We start from the raw sequence: 18,820 nt of genomic DNA on the forward strand, positions 1-18,820 counted from the left end.
GCCGTTGTAAGGCATATATATAGTTATTAGGTAGCAATACACTTGAGGTACGCAACGGTAGCCCAATTTCGTAATGGTTATCACCCTTTTTACAAGTGTTATTTGCAATACTCACAGCTTTGGCATCTTCTTCCGACAGTAGTTGAGTAGGTTTGGATGACTTTAACGTGAAGAATTCTTTTGCAGTCTCGTGCAGCTCGTCGTATCTTTTTTGACAATCGCCTGTATGTGCATTTTATCGATATTCGGCAGTCTGTCTTGAATTGCACCCCTGCAACGCCCATCCTAAACGGGGTTTTGACGCTATGGGGTGGAACCAGGTTCCCTTTATAATTTTGAGTGAAATTGCCAACCTCCAGTTGTCCGCACCGATAAGAAATGATGGTTTTACGTTCTTATATGATGCAATTGGCAATCCCGCTAGATATGGATATAGCCGCTCCATCGCAGATGCATTGATTGACTGTGCCGGAAGATTGAGAGTGTCTGCCAATTTGTCACACTCGAAATTTCGATGGCCGTCCTCAGAATTTTCTTCAACACGCGTCGTGTTACTTGTCCACCGCAAACACAGAGGTTCTCGTTCACCTTCCAGGCCTTATTTATCAAATATGCTTTTTTCCATTAGCGTCACAGAAGAACCTTCATCTAAAAATGCAAATATATGCAGTACTTTATTTTTTGAATAAATGCGAATCGGAACAATTCTGAAGAGTGGCTGCATTTCTTCGTGGCTGCTACTGTGCGCATTTATCTGCACATCTGAAAATTTGTTTGTATTTGTACTTACGGTGATGGGCTTTTCTTGGCTCATTACCGTGATTGTTTTATGTAGTAACGGATTATGTTTTATAGTGCAACCATCTACACCACATACTTTATTCATAAAACGTTTGCGTCTATGCGGATTCAAACATTGGCGACAGAGGTTGTTCGCCTTAACTTCCTCCCATTTTCGCTGAAGTGTACATTTTTTAAAAGTGTCGCATTGCGTTACCTTATGATCGTTGCTCTTGCAAATCATACACTGCTTGCTCCTTGGTATGTTGCGAGCTGGTGATGGATGCTGGGTGTTCTCGTCGATAGTATGCGTGTTAACCGTAGCCTTACTTTTAGCAGGTGCTAAAGAGACGACAGTACTGGCTGCTTCGGCTAGATTGTACAACCAGTCGCTGAATTGTTTCACCGGTGTCTTTTCATCTTTTGGTTGTTGGGGAGCTTGTCAACCAACTTCTGGACAAGCAGTGGGTTATGTAGGTGCATGTACATTTGGCATCCCTCCATCGTGGCACAAATATTCCTGACGCAGAATGAACATTCAATAAGGTCCTCCAATTTATCCTTGAGTGCAGGCATAGCACGAGCTTTATTCATCGCGCGCTCAAGGATTGGTTCAGGTCTACCAAAGCACTTTCTAAGAGTTTTTATGATCTCAGAGACCATGGGCCGCAAAAACAATTTACTTTTTACCATCTACCGTGCAATGCCTTTAAGGTTCGCTTGTAATCTAATTAAACTCTCCACATCGGTGTACCCCGCGACCGTGGTGCTGTTATCGAAACTGCTAATAAACAGCGGCCATTCTTCAGGGTCGCCATTAAAGGTTGGGAGCTGCTTAGAATCTTATATTTGCTGTCCAAATATTGTTGTTGCAATTTCATCTCCTCTTCCAACTTTTCGAGCTGAAGGTTTCGATATATTTCGGAATTGAATAGCATCTGCTCTGCATACCTTGGCCATTTCGTATACCTACTTGCTGCACCGACGAGAATATCTTTGGTTGACTGTACGGGATGTCATTTGCAGAGGTGGCGATGCTGCCCGTTGTGAATTGCTTAAGCCCCTACTCCGATTTACACCAAGTGACACATATTTATAGCTAGTCAGAGTTGCCTGATATTACATCTAGATTTAGTAAATATGTACTAAATAGCAATAGAATGTATGTTACTGTAATTATGTTTACTGTATGTGCAAACCGAGAGATGCTCGGTTGCAAACAATGAGAGATGCTCATAACATAACAGAAATAAAGTGCAAGTTAGAAAGAATGTGAATGTGAGAATAATGGCAACATACAAAAATAAGAGAATGAATGATATTAACTGCTCGGCCGTAGTCGATCAGCCTCTGTCCGTAGCCGGATGTTTCGTTGTGCAGGCTGAATTTTCCGACTGTGGGACCAAAAATTCCCTCCTTGCCCACCCTGGCGTTGAATTCGCCAAGCACGATTTTTATGTCGTAACGGGGGCAGCGCTCGTAGGAACGTTCCAGGCGCTCATAAAAGGAATCTTTGGTCGCATCGTCCTTCTCTTCCGTCGTGGCGTGGGCGCAAATTAGCGAGATGTTAAAAAATCGCGCTTTTACGCGGATTATTGCGAGACGCTTGTCCACCGGAGTGAACGACAGTACTTGGCGACGAAGTCTCTCTCACACAAGAAATCCGACACTGAAATTGCGCTCCTTTACATGGCAGCTCTATTAGACGTCGCAAGGTCCTATGTTTTTCTTGTCTTGCCCCGTCCATCGCATCTCTTGAATGGCAGTGATGCCAGCCTTTACTCTCACGAGGGCATCAACCAGCCGGGCAGAATCAAATCGAAGACGAGCCGAAAGGCGTGCAAGCAAAGCAGCTGTCAACAATTAACTGAACATTCAAAATTGCCGAGCTTGTCGGATTGAGTGAGAGATATGAGTACCAATAAATCGCCACGAAAAAATCGAAATTCGAATTTATGTAACCTACGAAAATTCAAAATTCGCGATACTTTCTGAACACACCTTGTATGCCAGTTTATTCTAAAAATTACCAAAATATCGTTGAAAAATATCGAATTACAGCTCATCACACGTAGTATAGCAAAGACGCAAAATATAAGAACCAACCCTCTTGTTACAGCGTATATTACATTTAACATACACTCCTATTTTCTGTACAACTGTACATGTTCTTATAAGAAATTTGTTAGAATATTCTTCTAAATAAAATGCTATAGGAATTACAGGGTGGGCCATATAGCGTTTGCTTTTTGAACCACCTGTTTTTTTTTGAGAATGGTAGCACAAATGACATGTCAAATGTGTTCATAATTTACTTAAAGGTTTGATATTTACGAAATGGGACGCTATACGCTTGAACAAAATTGGGAAATATTGAAAACCTATTTCCAAAGTGGTGTCTTCTTCTTCTTTTCTGATTTTCACATCGGTGGCTACGTCAATAAGCAAAATTGTCGAATTTGGGGCTCAGAAAATCCACACATTACTGTAGAGAAGCAAATGCATCCACAACGAGTCACTTTTTGGTGCGGTTTTTGGTCTGGCGGCATCATCGGGCCATTTTATTTTCGAAAATGAGCGAGGAGACGCGGTTACAGTAAATGGCTAGCGTTACCGTGACATGCTCATCGAGTTGTTTCTAAAAATTGAAGAGGATGACATATACGACATTTGGTTTCAACAGGACGGTGCAACTTGTCACACTGCCAAAGTTACACTCGAACTTTTGGCTACCGTTTTTGAAAACCGAATAATCAGCCGAAATTCCGATATCAATTGGCCGCCTCGGAGCTGTGATTTAAGCCCGTTGGACTATTTTTTGTGGGGAGCCTTTAAGGACAAATGCTAAACGAACCATCCAGAGACGATTGATGCTTTAAAACACGAAATCGAAGTTTCCATTCATGAAATTGGAGCCCAAACAATCGAAAATGTGCTTAAAAATTGGGTTGATCGAATGGCCTACTGTAAAGCCTGTCGTGGCAGTCCTTTAAACGATATTATTTTTCATTCATAAATGACAATGTTCAATCTTAAGGGGGTCTTCTGGTCTCCAGCGAAAAAAAAATCGATTTTTTTTTTTGCATAATTTTGTTGTATGTGTATGCGAGAATACGCCACAGAAAGGATTTTTTGAAAATCGCATTTTTTCACATTTTTCTGGGCACCGAAGTGTACCCTCCTCCGGCCGTTTTCATCATAAACTTTATCTTTAAACGCGTTTCCCCGAAAATCGTGTTTTTTAAGCATTTTGGTCACACTTTTCATAGTAGTTATACTCCGATTTCAATGGTTTTGGTCTTAAAAGGTTCGGAAAACTTACCGCTAAGTTTCCCCGTGTACGATTTTTGAAATTTTTTTTCATTCCATTTTTATAACCTTTTAAAGTTCAAAAAATGAGCAAAAAAAAAATTTTTTTGCAAATTGTTGCATAACTTTTGAAAAAAATTAAAAAAAAAAAATCTGTCACGGGAAAACTTAACCAGGGCAACTCTGAAGACAACGCATATCTAATTTTTGCTTTCTGATTACCCAGGTGGAAAAACCGTGACCAAAATGGAGACCTGTTTCGTTTGGAGGTGGACGTCTTCAGCGCCATTTCAAGGTCGCGGGTGTTAATTTTTTTCAAAGTCAAAACCATTTTTTAAAAGCCAAGACATGTAGCTTTAAAATAAAAAAAAAATTTTTTTTTAATATTCACAGGATTTGTCACAATCAATCCCCAAAAAAACCCTTCATTTCAGGGCCTCGAGACCAGAAGGCCCCCTTAAAAAAAAAGTTTGAAAAAATATTGATTAGTTTTTTTTTTTATAGCCGATTCAAAAAGCAAATTTTACATGGCCCACCCTATACTATTCATGTGATAGCTTTTAATATTAAGATCTTTTTGATTTTGAATTGGTGAACGCAGTAAAAAAGAAAAAGTCAGCAAATAATGTATGTAATCTTACCCCGTAGAACTGGAATAAGTACCGCTGGTTACACATCTACGGCAACGACTTCACTCATAACTGCATTTTTACAGCCCGACGCGTCGTTAAGCAATGACGACAATACACCATCTACAACTTGCTCATCTACACCAACAGAAGTATTGATTACTGCATTGTCATCTTGACCGTCTGAGCGCGATGGCTTGGTTGATATTTCAGAAACTTCACTGAAAAATATTAAAAGTTTCTGTATTGCGTATTTCTCTGGAACTTCAACATATAATAGATTATATGCGGAATCATCTACAGGTTCACAAATATTTACAACCATAAAACCGAGTAGCACGAATAACTTTAAAAACGCATCATTCGCAGATATAGCAGTAACACCATCCATCACAGTCCAATCACAACTTCCAATGACGTCGCCAGTTGCAGATGCTTGTTCCTTAAAAATTATCCCTGTGGAAGCTATGCCCGCTTCTATATCCACGACGATAATGCCCTCACCTATATCTACAAATATCAAAACCTTGCCCACGGATTCTGGGGGATCAACACATCCGCTTTTTAATAGTCTAGTTTCATTTGATAGATCGCAACAGCAAAATTCACATAGACTTCTAGTTGAAGACCAGCGTACATTGCAACTCGCTCTAGAATTATCAATAGCAGGTTTGAATGATGCGGCTGCAAGTACAGTTTGCTCATCAGTCCATACACCTTCCAATAACAACCGTAATATAAATAACATTGCTAATATACATACGTCGAATTATCAAGAACAGCTAACGCATCAGAGTGCAATAGCCGGCACGCAACAGGAATATTTAGATCAAAAATTTGATTTCAATACACTTACTATGAATGGCGCCGTTTCTGCTGTTTCAATTGTTAACAATGATCATAATGAGAGTAATGTTAATCTTGCAGTAAACAATTGCACTAATAATGGTATCAATCAGTTTTCGGTCTTAAATCCACTACTGCCTACTGCACTAGATGATCGTTCCAAGAAATCCCAAAATATGACAGAATGTGTACCAGTACCAAGTTCGGAGCATGTCGCCGAAATAGTAGGACGCCAAGGTAGGTAAAAATGCGTGGATACATTTTCTCAATTAAATATACATAAATAATACTTAAGTAAACTACTTTTAGGAATGATAATTTAGTTAGATAAATTAAGTTCATAAATGAGTATAAAAGAAAAACATTTTCGGGTTTGATATGTTGTTTATATTAGCAGTGTTTTTTTTATGCGCATATGCGTCTGCGCTCAAAATTTGTATGAAGCAATAAATTCACAGTTTTACACGCACTTATGAAATACAATGTGGCTGATGAAAGCCGCTACCAAAAAAAATTGAATAACTTTTTTTCTTTTTAAGTTATCTGTTCCATTTTTGTTTTAATTTGCAGATTGATCTTTAAAATTTATTAAAATGGATAACTGGGACACGCAAACAAGAATTTGGATAGTCCGCCGCTATCACGCACTGGAGTCCGTACTTTTGGTACAGAGAGAGTACAGGCGGATGTTTGGCGGCGATCCCCCGAGCAGATGGACCATAATGAGACTGGTGAATAATTTTGCTGAGCAAGGAACAGTCGCAAGAAGGCCTTATCATCGAAACCCACCAGTTCGGACGGAGGAAACGATCGCTGCTGTAGCTGCAGCTATACAAAGCAATCCAAGGGTTTCAACAAGAAGCTTATCTGCTCAGCTTGGTGTCAGCCGACAGTCTTTGCAAACAATAATGCACAAAGATTTAGACTTATTTCCCTACAAAATTCAAATGGTTAACAAACTGAATGCAGCAGACTTGCCGATTCGCTTGGAATTTTGCCAGAAGATCCTGCAAATGGTGGAAGAAGACCAAAACATGTTAAACTGCCTTTTCATGTCTGATGAGGCCCATTTCGATTTAAACGGCAATGTGAACAAACAAAATTGTCGAATATGGAGTACTTCTAACCCACAGATACTCCACGAGACGGAATTGCATCCTCTTCGCGTGACAGTGTGGTGTGCGGTTTCTTCACGCTGTATTGTCGGGCCTTATTTTTTTGAAGAAAATGGTCACACCGTTACGGTTACTGGAGACCGTTATTTGAAAATGCTGAAAGAATTTTTCTATCCAGAACTACGCCGAAAGAGAATTTCTTTCAACTCTGTGTGGTTTCAACAAGATGGGGCAACGTCTCACATAGCCCAGACTCTTATGACAGAGTTGCGACGAAAATTTCCCAATAAACTGATTTCAAGAAACTCCGAATTTCGTTGGCCCCCCAGGTCGCCTGACCTTACTGCACCTGCCTTTTTCTTGTGGGGTTTATGTAAACAAGAAGTTTATAAAACAAAGCCAACAAATTTGGATGAACTAAAACAATCCATTCGGGCAACAATTGCGGCTATTGCTGTCGCAACTCTCAAAGCAGCAATGAACAACTTTTTACTAAGATGCCGCACTTGTGTCAACGAGCATGGGGGGCATTTAAATTCAATTATTTTTAAAACTAGTTAAGCTACATTTAATAAAATTTAATGACCTTAAACTTGAAAAAAAAATAAATGAATTCCATACACTAAAAAAAAAGTTATTTGAGTTTCTTAATGTAGCAAAATTCATCAGCCACCCTGTAGTTGTGGATGAAATCGGTGCGTCCAAGTTTTCTTATGTAGTTTTTATCGCCTTTTTAAAATCTTCTTCATCGACCAGAAATGTTACACGAAATGTCAACAGAAGAGGCGTACGCTGATATCGAGCAACACACTTTCAGAAGTCTGAAAACAATGAAGATATACAATACATCAATACATATTTTTCTATTAATTAAAAACTTTGCTTACCGCTTGCATTTTGCAGTTTGTAATTTACTTCAATAAATATTAATTTGGTATTTGTTGAACATATATGCCAAATGTTTTTACGGATCATAGACAATTGTGGTTGTGCATAAACCTTCAATTTACTCGATTCTCCTCCGATCTACTTAATAAACGAGGGAGCACTGAGCCACGGTTATCTCCTCGATGTGATTCTGAAGTCTGTCTCCTTCGAGAGGATGGTCGCGTTTCCGAATGTGAGGGATAAATGTGGTTGTCTACTGCTTGTACCACTTTGAGTGTGCATGGGAGGTTAGGTTAGGTTAGGTTGTATTGATTGCCCAGGGAGTGAGCACACTTGGACGAAGAAAGATTCGTCCTTTGTGATACCATTGTGAAGGAGGTGAGGTGAAAGGGAAAGACCGATGGGATGCAGGGAGAGGGCGAGGAAAGGTGGTGATGGGATGGTTAGGAGCGTGCGGATTACGAACGATGACTATGTTTGCGTCAACCGCTTTGTGCTGCTGATGAAATTCATCAGATTTTTAATGTCAGCGCCAGCTATATCAGCAGGCGTGGCAAGGAAGTAAGAGCCAAGCTGCCTGGATCCTAACCCCGCCAGAGCACGGCATCTAAGGAGAAGGTGCTGAGATGATTCCACCTCATCCTCCATACATCCAGCGCAAAAAGGACTCGAGGTGATTCCAAGTCTCACAGCATGCATTCCTCGCGCATTGTGTCCTGTGAGAGAACCCACTAGATTGGAGAGTTGATATTTTGTCAGCCTCAGAAGCGCGCCCGAGCGCCTCCGGTCCACACGTGGCCAGAAGGATTTCGCGACCTTACACGTTTGTGTATTTGCCCAGCGCTCGCTGAGTTGGCGCGATGACCATCTTTCCAGGAGCAGACCGCAGGTAGTCAGGGGGATCCCAATTTTCTTTCTTCGCGGGGAAATCACCTCACATGTCCCTTGTCTGGCCAGCTCATCCGCCTCACAGTTTCCCACAATGTCGCTGTGACCGGGAACCCAGATGATGTCAAAGAATTCGGACGCAGTCCAAAGTGAGGTCAAGCGTTCCCTGACCAATTCCGAATGCACCGTCATAGACCCGAGGGCCCAAATTGCCGCTTGGCTGTCTGAGTAAATATTTACTTTCTTGACTGATAGTACGCATTTTGCCTGGAACACACTGCAGTGGTCCGGTAACCTGAATTTGAGTCTGATGGGGAGCCCCTCGCTAAAGACTCCTCCGCCAACCTTTCCTTCCAACTTCGATCCATCCGTTCACCAGGCCCTGCCCCCAAGTGTTGCCCTCCGTCCACTCTTCCCTTGACGGGATGTGAGTGGAGAATGTTCCGATTGGACTAAACGAGGGTATACACTGGTTTGTTGACAGAAGGATGAACTCGAAGTTTCTAAGCTGCTTGAGTGCCCATAAGCCCCATCTGCCTGAGATGTCTGCGGGTACCACATTTAACATTGCGTTGAGCGCCAGAGTAGGAGTCGTTCGAAGCGCCTCACTGATTCCTCTCTCCAGCTTCTTCACCAATGTCGTCTTCTCTAGTGAGTTCTACCAGACTATGACTCCATATAACAAGATATGCTTTACAATAGTATTTTATAACCAGAAAACAACTCTAGGCGCAAGGCCCCACCTTTTGCCAATTGCGCCCTTGCACCCATACAAGGCGATTGTTGTCTTCCTCACTCTTTCCTCAATATTGGGCTTCCATGTAAGCTTGCTGTCAAGAATAATACCTAGGTATTCCCATGGCAGCCGGTTCTACGTACCGGAATGACTCGGGTTTTTCCCGACCAAGGGCTGCCGCCCCAGTATACTAGCCCTGTCTAGTGAAACCCATATCATCCCACCCCTTACGTCACAGGAGCAAACTCTCGCAGCAATCCTGCTCCAAATACTTCTCCTCAGAGCTGGAAACGAATCCAACCCTGGGCCAGAAGTATTCTACTGCTGCGTCTGCCACAAACGGCTTCACCCGAACTCCACCTCGGTTAGGTGCAACAAGTGCAACGGGTGGAGCCACCTTAAGACCTGCTCGGGTCTTAAGTCACATAGGGAGTGGTCCACACGGTATGTGGCCACGTGTTGCTCCCGCCAGCAGGCGTCTGATGCCTCCACGGCTAACACACCCCCTGATAGGCCGGCACTACCAACCGCCACCACTACCCACACCTCCACGGTGAGGAGCCTATCGGAGCAACACAACTCCCCTTCAACCCCTCCCCTTCCTTCCTGCTCCAACCCCAGTGCGGGGACAAACCAGCAGCTCCTGGTCCCCCGCACAGTCTGTTCCGTGTGTCAGGCCGTAATACCTCGGAATCTGGTATCAGTCATATACAATTCTTGCAATGGCTGGTGCCATTTTCGGAGATGTTCCGGCCTGCGCACCACCCGTGAGTGGACAACTGCCTACGTTGCTCCCTGCTGCAGAGCTCTGCACCCACTACCGCCCCCGGAGGCGCGGCCGCCCACCACCATCAGGGCGCAACAGCCACAGTGGATTGCGCAGCAGGTCCAACGTAGACAACACCACGCGTCCCTCACCCCCCCGAATTACACTGACCTCACCGAGAAGCTTCAAGCTTCTCCAAATCAACTGCAACGGACTTACGAGTAAGGTCGACGAGATAGTTGACTTTATGAGCCGGCACAGTATCAAAATAGCTGCGGCCCAAGAAACAAAGTTGCACGCTAGGTTATCTCTGATCACCAGGGATGGCTATAACGTGCACAGACACGATCGCGAGTGAGACAATGGTGGTGGCCTAGCGTTTATAGTCCACCACACTGTGCAGTATCGTCTTATCGATGAAGGAATCGACCGCAGGGACAGCACCTTAGAATGTCAAGGCATAGCTGTCCGGTCAGGCGATTTCGAGCTCGAAATATTTAACATATATATACCCCCTGTCGCCTGCTGCCCGGCAGGATATCACCCTGATATAGGTGCGCTCATCAGAGGTGAAAACCGATTGGTTGTAGGTGACTTTAATGCTCATCACGATCTTTGGCATTCAAGCCTGCCAAATGATCGTAGGGGACAGCAACTGGCAGAGCAGATAGACTACTCGACATTCAGCACAGTGAACGACGACGCCCCCACCAGGGTAGTGGGCAATTGCAGCAGCTCGCCTGACCTAACAATTGCTAGCGCGGGTCTGATAAATAGCATAACGTGGCGACCTATGCTATCGCTTGCATCAGACCTCTTGCCCATTATCGTCTCGATTGAGAGACCTGCCGACTTCGTTTCCGCGAATCACCGGTCCTATTTTAACTTTAAAAAAGCTAATTGGGCTGGCTTCACGGAATTCACTGAGGACACCTTCGCCGCTCTTCCCATCCCCACTGATGTGCGCGTAGGCGAACGCGCATTCCGCAAGGTGCTCACAGCTGCTGCGGCTCGCTTCATTCCAGCTGGAAGTTATAAGGACATTCGTCCTCATTTCCCAGCCGAAGCAGCCAGTTTAGCAAACGAGCGTGACCACCTACGCCAGGCCGATCCCGGGGATCGCCGCATAAGGGATCTCAATTTGGAGTCAGCCATTCCACGCTACTAGATGACATTTATCAGTCGACACTCCCGCCAGGGCTGAAGAGGTGGTCCGCGAACTATCTGAGCGGTCGGCACTCGTCAGTGATATTTCGAGATCAAACTTCAAAGCAGAGAAAGATTAAGCAAGGCGTACCGAAGGGTGGTGTCCTTTCTCCCTTGCTGTTCAATTTCTACATCTCGAAGCTCCCCCAACCACCAGCGGGAGTTTCCCTGATCTCATACGCTGACGACTGCACGATCATGGCGTCGGGCAATGACATCGATGGCCTGTGTTCCAAAGTGCACAACTACCTCACCGACCTTTCTCGCTTTTTTACTGCGAGGAATCTCCAACTTTCCCCCACCAAGTCCACGGCGACCCTCTTTACCACCTGGACAAAGGAGGTCAAGCTGTCCCTTAAGGTAAAAGTCGACGACACACCAATTCCGACTGTGAATAACCCCAAAAATTTTGGGTGTAACCTTTGACAGCTTGCTCTCCTTCTCTGCGCATACAACCGCAATTGCCACAAAAGTCCAAAATCGCAACAAGGTCCTCAAATCGCTGGCCGGTAGCACTCGGGGCAAAGACAAAGAACTGTTGCTTTCGACATTTAAGGCAATTGGCCGTCCGGTTCTTAACTATGCTGCGCCTGTCTGGTCGCCAGGAACTAGTGATTCGCAGTGGACAAAGCTACCGACTTGTCAAAATACCGCCATTCGGACAGCGACCGGGTGCCTCCTGATGTCACCCATCCCACACCTTCATAACGAGGCACAAATGCTCCCAGTTGTGGAGCACAACAAATTGCTCAGCAAGCAGTTCCTGCTCGGATGTTACCATAGGTCTCATCCCTGCAGACACCTGCTTGAGCCCGAGCCGCCTCCCAGGCACGTCAGGAGACACCTCCTAGACTACGCTGGCGAAATCCAGGACAAGACTGACCGTAACCTACTGGACCGGACAGTATTTAGACAGTCTATAAACAACATTCACCGGGAGACCGTTACCACCTTCTTAAACCCCCGTCCAGTGAATGCCGTAATCGGAGTCCAACCACCACCTATCGCAGACGAAGAGCTCCAGCTTCCCCGTGAGACCCGTGTAACACTGGCACAACTACGTTCTGGATACTGTAGCAGGTTAAACTCCTACATATCCAGAATCGACCCCGACATACCAAACACATGTCCGGCTTGTGAAGGTACCCCGCACGACACTAACCACCTCTTCACATGCCCCCTTAAACCGACTCATCTAACCCCCCTCTCCCTCTGGACCCAACCTGTCGAAACAGCATGTTTCCTGGGCCTACCCCTAGATGAGCTAGACGAAGACGAACGATGATATGCCTACACTGACAGGGCTACCTATGCTGTTAACAACAACAACAACAACAACAATAATACCTAGGTACTTCACCTTGTCAGAAAGCATCAGAGGAGCGCCCCCTAGTGAGGGAATTTGAGCTCTGGGTATTTTATGTTTCCTCGTAAATAGGACGAGCTCCGTCATAAGAGGATTCACCGACAGGGCGCAATCCGTTGCCCATCTAACAACTGCATTCAGATATCCCTGCATCAAGTTGTACAGAGTGTCCGAAAATTTTCCTCTAACAATTAGTGCCACGTCATCCGCGTAGGCAATTACCCTGCAGCCCCCCTCCTCCAACAGCTCATTTGAAACAACAACCCAGAGGAATGGTGAGAGAACCCCACCTTGCGGAGTGCCTCTACTCACCTGCCGGTGGATGGAGATACCGCCCCACTCTGCCGTGACAGTTCTGTCGCTAAGCATTTTGTGGATAAATCATATAAGGTCGGTTCCGACCCCTAGTTTACCTAGAGACCTGGTAAGTGCCTCCGGGAGGACGTTGTTGAAAGCCCCCTTAATGTCGAGGAAGCCGCCTACCGCAAGCTCCTTCTGAAAAAGAGAATCTGCAATCTGTTCCACGATTGTATGTAGGGCAGATTCCACCGATCTGCCCTTGCAATAAGCATGTTGAGTATGCGACAGCCGACCCCGAGGAATTTCGCTTCTTATGTGCAGGTCAATCAGTCTCTCAAGGGTTTTCAGTAAGAAAGATTAGAGACTAATTGGCCTGAAGTCCTTAGGGGAGACATGCGAGCTCTCGTCATCGTTCAGGAGGCCGTTGAGGCCGCAGATCATTTAGCGCTACCCAGGGTGCACCACGCGGAGGCGATCTGCCCTACACCCCAGTGCGCATGGGAAGAGATAGTTAGTTTTAATTCTGGAGATAATTAGTTTTAATTAAGAACGTAATTGTGTCGAGAAACGGCGAGTCTCATTGCCTATTTCCTTAAATGTCGCCAGCAACGTTTCTTTATCTGTGTCCAAAGTGCCATCTTCTAGTACCGTTTTGTGCAGGATTTTCTATTGTAGTCTCCGTATGGACAGTCCGTTTATACGGTCCAGCAGTAGTCGTCATCATGTGACGATCGCTATGGCCTTGGTATCTTTTCTCTAGAGTCCTGACCAGTCACCTTCTATGTTGAACAAAATTTCATCAAACTTCCCGAACTTTTTTTACACACCATTAACTTATATCTACATTCTGTCAAAAAATATCGGAAATTGTTCATTTAAAAAGCGCGTGTTACACATATGTATGTCTAAATTACTTTTTGCTGGAATGTTGATAGAACTGTCCTCTATAGTGTCGCAGAGTTTGAGCCTGATCTGTCAATTAGCTTGTTTTTGGCATTTAATTATATCAGTCAACCGCAGGTGTGCTCTGCGATTTTCACTATGGATAAAAAATACCGGACAAAGAATTTGTTGTTGTTGTTTTAACAGCATAGTTTGCCCTGTCAGTGTAAGTATATCATCGGTCGTCTTCGTCTAGCTCATCTAGGGGTAGGCCCAGGAAACATACTGTTTCGACAGGTTGGGTCCAGAGGGAGAGGGGGGTTAGATGAGTCTGATTGAGGGGGCATGTGAAGAGGTGGTTAGTGTCGTGCGGGGTACCTTCACATGCCGGACATGTGTTTGGTATGTCGGGGTCGATTCTGGATAAGTAGGAGTTTAACCTGCTAATATATCCAGAACGTAATTGTGCCAAAGTTACACGAGTCTCACGGGGAAGCTGGAGCTCTTCATCTGCAATAGGTGGTGGTTGGACTCCGATTACGGCATTCACAGGACGGGAGTTCATGAAGGTGGTAACGGTCTCCCGGTGAATGTCGTTTATTGACTGTCTAAATACTGTCCGGTCCAGTAGGTTTCGGTCAGTTTTGTCCTGGAGTTCGTCAGCGTAGTTGAGGAGGTGTCTCCTGACGTGCCTGGGAGGCGGCTCAGGCTCAAGCAGGTGTCTGCAGGGGTGAAACCTGCGGTAACACCCCAGCAGGAACTGCTTGCTGAGCAATTTGTTGTGCTCCGCAACTGGGAGCATTTGTGCCTCGTTGTGTAGGTGTTGTATGGGTGACATCAGGAGGCACCCGGTCGCTGTCCGAATGGCGGTATTTTGACATGTCTGAAGCTTTGTCCACTGCGAATCACTAGTACCAGGCGACCAGACAGGCGCAGCATAGTTTAGAACCGGACGGCCAATTGCCTTAAATGTCGAAAGCAACAGTTCTTTGTCTTTGCCCCGAGTGCTACCGGCCAGCGATTTGAGGACCTTGTTGCTATTTTGGACTTTTGTGGCAATTGCGGTTGTATGCGCAGAGAAGGAGAGCAAGCTGTCAAAGGTTACACCCAAAATTTTTGGGGTTATTCACAGTCGGAATTGGTGTGTCGTCGACTTTTACCTTAAGGGACAGCTTGACCTCCTTTGTCCAGGTGGTAAAGAGGGTCGCCGTGGACTTGGTGGGGGAAAGTTGGAGATTCCTCGCAGTGAAAAAGCGAGAAAGGTCGGTGAGGTAGTTGTGCACTTTGGAACACAGGCCATCGATGTCATTGCCCGACGCCATGATCGTGCAGTCGTCAGCGTATGAGATCAGGGAAACTCCCGCTGGTGGTTGGGGGAGCTTCGAGATGTAGAAATTGAACAGCAAGGGAGAAAGGACACCACCCTTCGGTACGCCTTGCTTAATCTTTCTCTGCTTTGAAGTTTGATCTCGAAATATCACTGACGAGTGCCGACCGCTCAGATAGTTCGCGGACCACCTCTTCAGCCCTGGCGGGAGTGTCGACTGATAAATGTCATCTAGTAGCGTGGAATGGCTGACTGTATCGAAAGCCTTTTTCAAGTCCAACGCTACTAGGACAGTCCTCTCGCAGGGGCGGTTTTGGTTAAGCCCGCGATTTATCTGGGCGTTTATGGCGGTGAGTGCAGTGGTGGTGCTGTGCACTCGTCGGAAACCGTGCTGATGTGGGGCTGGGGCCAGGTGTGTCGTGTAGAGTGGGAGTAGGAGGGCTTCAAGTGTCTTCACTACTGGGGAAAGGAGAGTTATCGGCCGATAAGACTCCCCTTGGTTGGCGGGTTTCCCAGGTTTCAGTAGTGGGACCACTCTCCCTGCTTTCCACTTGTCAGGGATGATGAGAGTGGCCAGAGACAAATTGAAAACCCTTGTGAGGTATCCTACTCCCAGGAGTCCCAGATGCTTCAGCATCAGCGCGTTTAGTCCGTCAGGGCCAATGGCTTTCGATGATTTCGATTTGTTGATGGCCCCCTGAACCTCATCACCGGAGAAAGTAAGTGGCGCACTGTCGTTCGTCAGTTTGTGCAGCCTTCTGGTAGCACGACGTTTGGTTCTGTCGCCCGGAGGATGCAGTGTAAACTGCCGGGTAAAATAGCTCGCGCATCTCTTCGGGTCCGACGAAGTACAACCGTTGAAGGTGATAGCCACCTTATCGTTGTGTTTCGTCGGGTTCGACAGGAACCTAACGGTGGACCAGAGCTTACTCACTCCGGAGGTGAGGTTACAAGTCTTCAGGTGCTCAACCCATTTAGTCCGCTTGTGTTGATTTACCAGTTGCCGGATCTCCAAATTGAGATCCCTTATGCGGGGTCCCCGGGATCGGCCTGGCGTAGGTGGTCACGCTCGTTTGCTAAACTGGCTGCTTCTGCTGGGAAATGAGGACGGATGTCCTTATAGCATCCAGCTGGTATGAAGCGAGCCGCAGCAGCTGTGAGCACCTTGCGGAATGCGCGTTCGCCTACGCGCACATCAGTGGGGATGGGAAGAGCGGCGAAGGTGTCCTCGGTGAATTCCGTGAAGCCGGCCCAATTAGCTTTTTTAAAGTTAAAATAGGACCGGTGATTCGCGGAAACGAAGTCGGCAGGTCTCTCAATCGAGACGATAATGGGCAAGTGGTCTGATGCAAGCGATAGCATAGGTCGCCACGTTATGCTATTTATCAGACCCGCGCAAGCAATTGTTAGGTCAGGCGAGCTGCTGCAATTGCCCACTACCCTGGTGGGGGCGTCGTCGTTCACAGTGCTGAATGTCGAGTCGTCTATCTGCTCTGCCAATTGCTGTCCCCTACGATCATTTGGCAGGCTTGAATGCCAAAGATCGTGATGCGCATTAAAGTCACCTACAACCAATCGGTTTTCACCTCTAATGAGCGCACCTATATCAGGGTGATATCCTGCCGGGCAGCAGGTGACAGGGGGTATGTATACATTAAAGATTTCGAGCTCGGAATCGCCTGACCGGACAGCTATGCCTTGACATTCTAAGGTGCTGTCCCTGCGGTCGATTCCTTCATCGATGAGACGATACTGCACTGTGTGGTGGACTATAAACGCTAGGCCACCACCATTGTCTCGCTCGCGATCGTGTCTGTGCACGTTATAGCCATCCCTGGTGATCAGAGATGACCTAGCGTGCAACTTTGTTTCTTGGGCCGCAGCTATTTTGATACTGTGCCGGCTCATAAAGTCGACTATCTCGTCGACCTTACTCGTAAGTCCGTTGCAGTTAAACTGGAGAAGCTTGAAGCTTCTCGGTGATGTCAGTGTAATCCGGGGGGTGAGGGACGCGTGGGGTTATCTACGTTGGACCTGCTGCGCAATCCACTGTGGTTGTTGCGCCCTGATGGTGGTGGGCGGCCGCGCCTCCGGGGGCGGTAGTGGGGGCAACAGGGGGCAACGTAGGCAGTTGTCCACTCACGGGTGGTGCGCAGGCCAGAACATCTCCGAAAATGGCACCAGCCACTGCAGGAATTGCATTGGACTGATACCAGATTCCGAGGTATTACGGTCTGACACACGGAACAGACTGTACGGGGGACCAGGAGCTACTGGTTTGTCCCCGCACTGGGGTTGGAGCAGGAAGGGATGGGAGGGGTTGGAGCAGGAAGGGATGGGAGGGGTTGAAGGGGAGTTGTGTTGCTCCGATAGGCTCCTCACCGTGGAGGTGTGGGTAGTGGTGGCGGTTGGTAGTGCCGGCCTATCAGGGGGTGTGTTAGCCGTGGAGGCATCAGACGCCTGCTGGCGGGAGCAACACGTGGCCACATACCGTGTGGACCACTCCCTATGTGACTTAAGACCCGAGCAGGTCTTAAGGTGGCTCCACCCGTTGCACTTGTTGCACCTAACCGAGGTGGAGTTCGGGTGGAGCCGTTGATGGCAGACGCAGCAGTAGAATACTTCTGGCCCAGGGTTGGATTCGACTCCACCCCTGAGGAGAAGCATTTGGAGCAGGTTTGCTGCGAGAGTTTGCTCCTGTGACGTAAGGGGTGGGGTGATATAGACAAAGAATTTGTCTTACATTTTGCTTGTTTGAACGGGGTTTTGTCTGCCGAATCATTGAAAATGTTGTAAAGAGCCTATGGCGAGTGTGCTTTATCAAAAACACGGGTCCACGAGTGGTATAATGCTTTTGCAGAGGGCCGAGAAGTCGTGGAAGATTTGCCCCCATCTGGTCTCCCCTCAACGTCTTCAAAGGCATGCTTGAGCAAGTAAATTCGGACCCAACGTTTATCCAGCGCTTCATAACAAGTGATGAGACGTGGGTTTATGAGTTTGACATGCAAACCAGTCAACAGGCGGCTGAATGGCGCTATCCACATGAACCGAAACCCAAAAAACCACATCAAAGTTGGTCAAAAGTGAAAGTCATACTTCTCATTTTCTTTGATTATCATTATGTTGTGCACTCGGAATTCATTCCAAATGGCTCTACGGTAAATAAAGAATATTATCATATTTTGAAGTTATGCGACGTTTGAGAGAGAATGTGCATAGGAAACGGCCGAATTTGTGCCACCGTCTCATCACAAGGCTCATATTGTGAACACTTTTTTGAGCAAAAATCACCGATAGAGGACATTAAGGAGAATTCGCTGAAGGAGCTGAAGAAGATCTCTTCAAACGCGTTTAAAAGGTGCTTTGATGACGGAACTAATCGTGGGCGTATGTGTATTGCTTCGAATGGAGCCTAATTTGAAGGCGACAAAATACATTTTATTGAAGAATTCGTAGGGCGGTGTTCCCTTACCATTTCTGTGAGCTGTCGTCAAAGACTAGCTGGGGAGTTGATGAGAACGGGCTGCTTTGTGATTGGTGATCTGTGATTGTTTACGTGGATGACATGACGCTTATTATTAGGGGAAATATTGCGGATACCTACGATTTGATGCAGGGTTATCTAAATCCAGTGGTTAGTTGGACCACGGACTTCTAAGTCCTTTCATGGACTTGCTCGTTCAATAGAACGAAGTAAATATCTAGGTCAAATCCTTGACGGAAAGTTAACGTGCAAACCCAACATCGAGGAGATAATAAGGAAGGTTATGGGCGCCTTGTAT

At 46.3% G+C, this 18,820-nt stretch overlaps 1 protein-coding gene across 4 annotated transcripts in view; it reads left to right on the plus strand.

Annotated features, from left to right (window-relative positions):
* The window catches only part of LOC128869663 (uncharacterized), a 74,938-nt gene that overhangs the window by 41,498 nt on the left and 14,620 nt on the right, over positions 1–18,820 (plus strand). For 3 of the 4 annotated variants that reach the window (XM_054112243.1, XM_054112246.1, XM_054112244.1), the window contains 2 exons: positions 4,738–5,021; positions 5,088–5,801. In XM_054112243.1, coding sequence (XP_053968218.1) covers positions 5,132–5,801 — 670 coding nt within the window. In that variant the 5' untranslated portion in view covers positions 4,738–5,021; positions 5,088–5,131. The remainder of the gene's footprint in view (positions 1–4,737; positions 5,022–5,087; positions 5,802–18,820) is intronic. The other variant, XM_054112245.1, reaches the window with a different exon arrangement.

The sequence above is a fragment of the Anastrepha ludens genome, chromosome X (assembly GCF_028408465.1).
Source record: "Anastrepha ludens isolate Willacy chromosome X, idAnaLude1.1, whole genome shotgun sequence".
Lineage (NCBI taxonomy): Eukaryota > Metazoa > Arthropoda > Insecta > Diptera > Tephritidae > Anastrepha > Anastrepha ludens.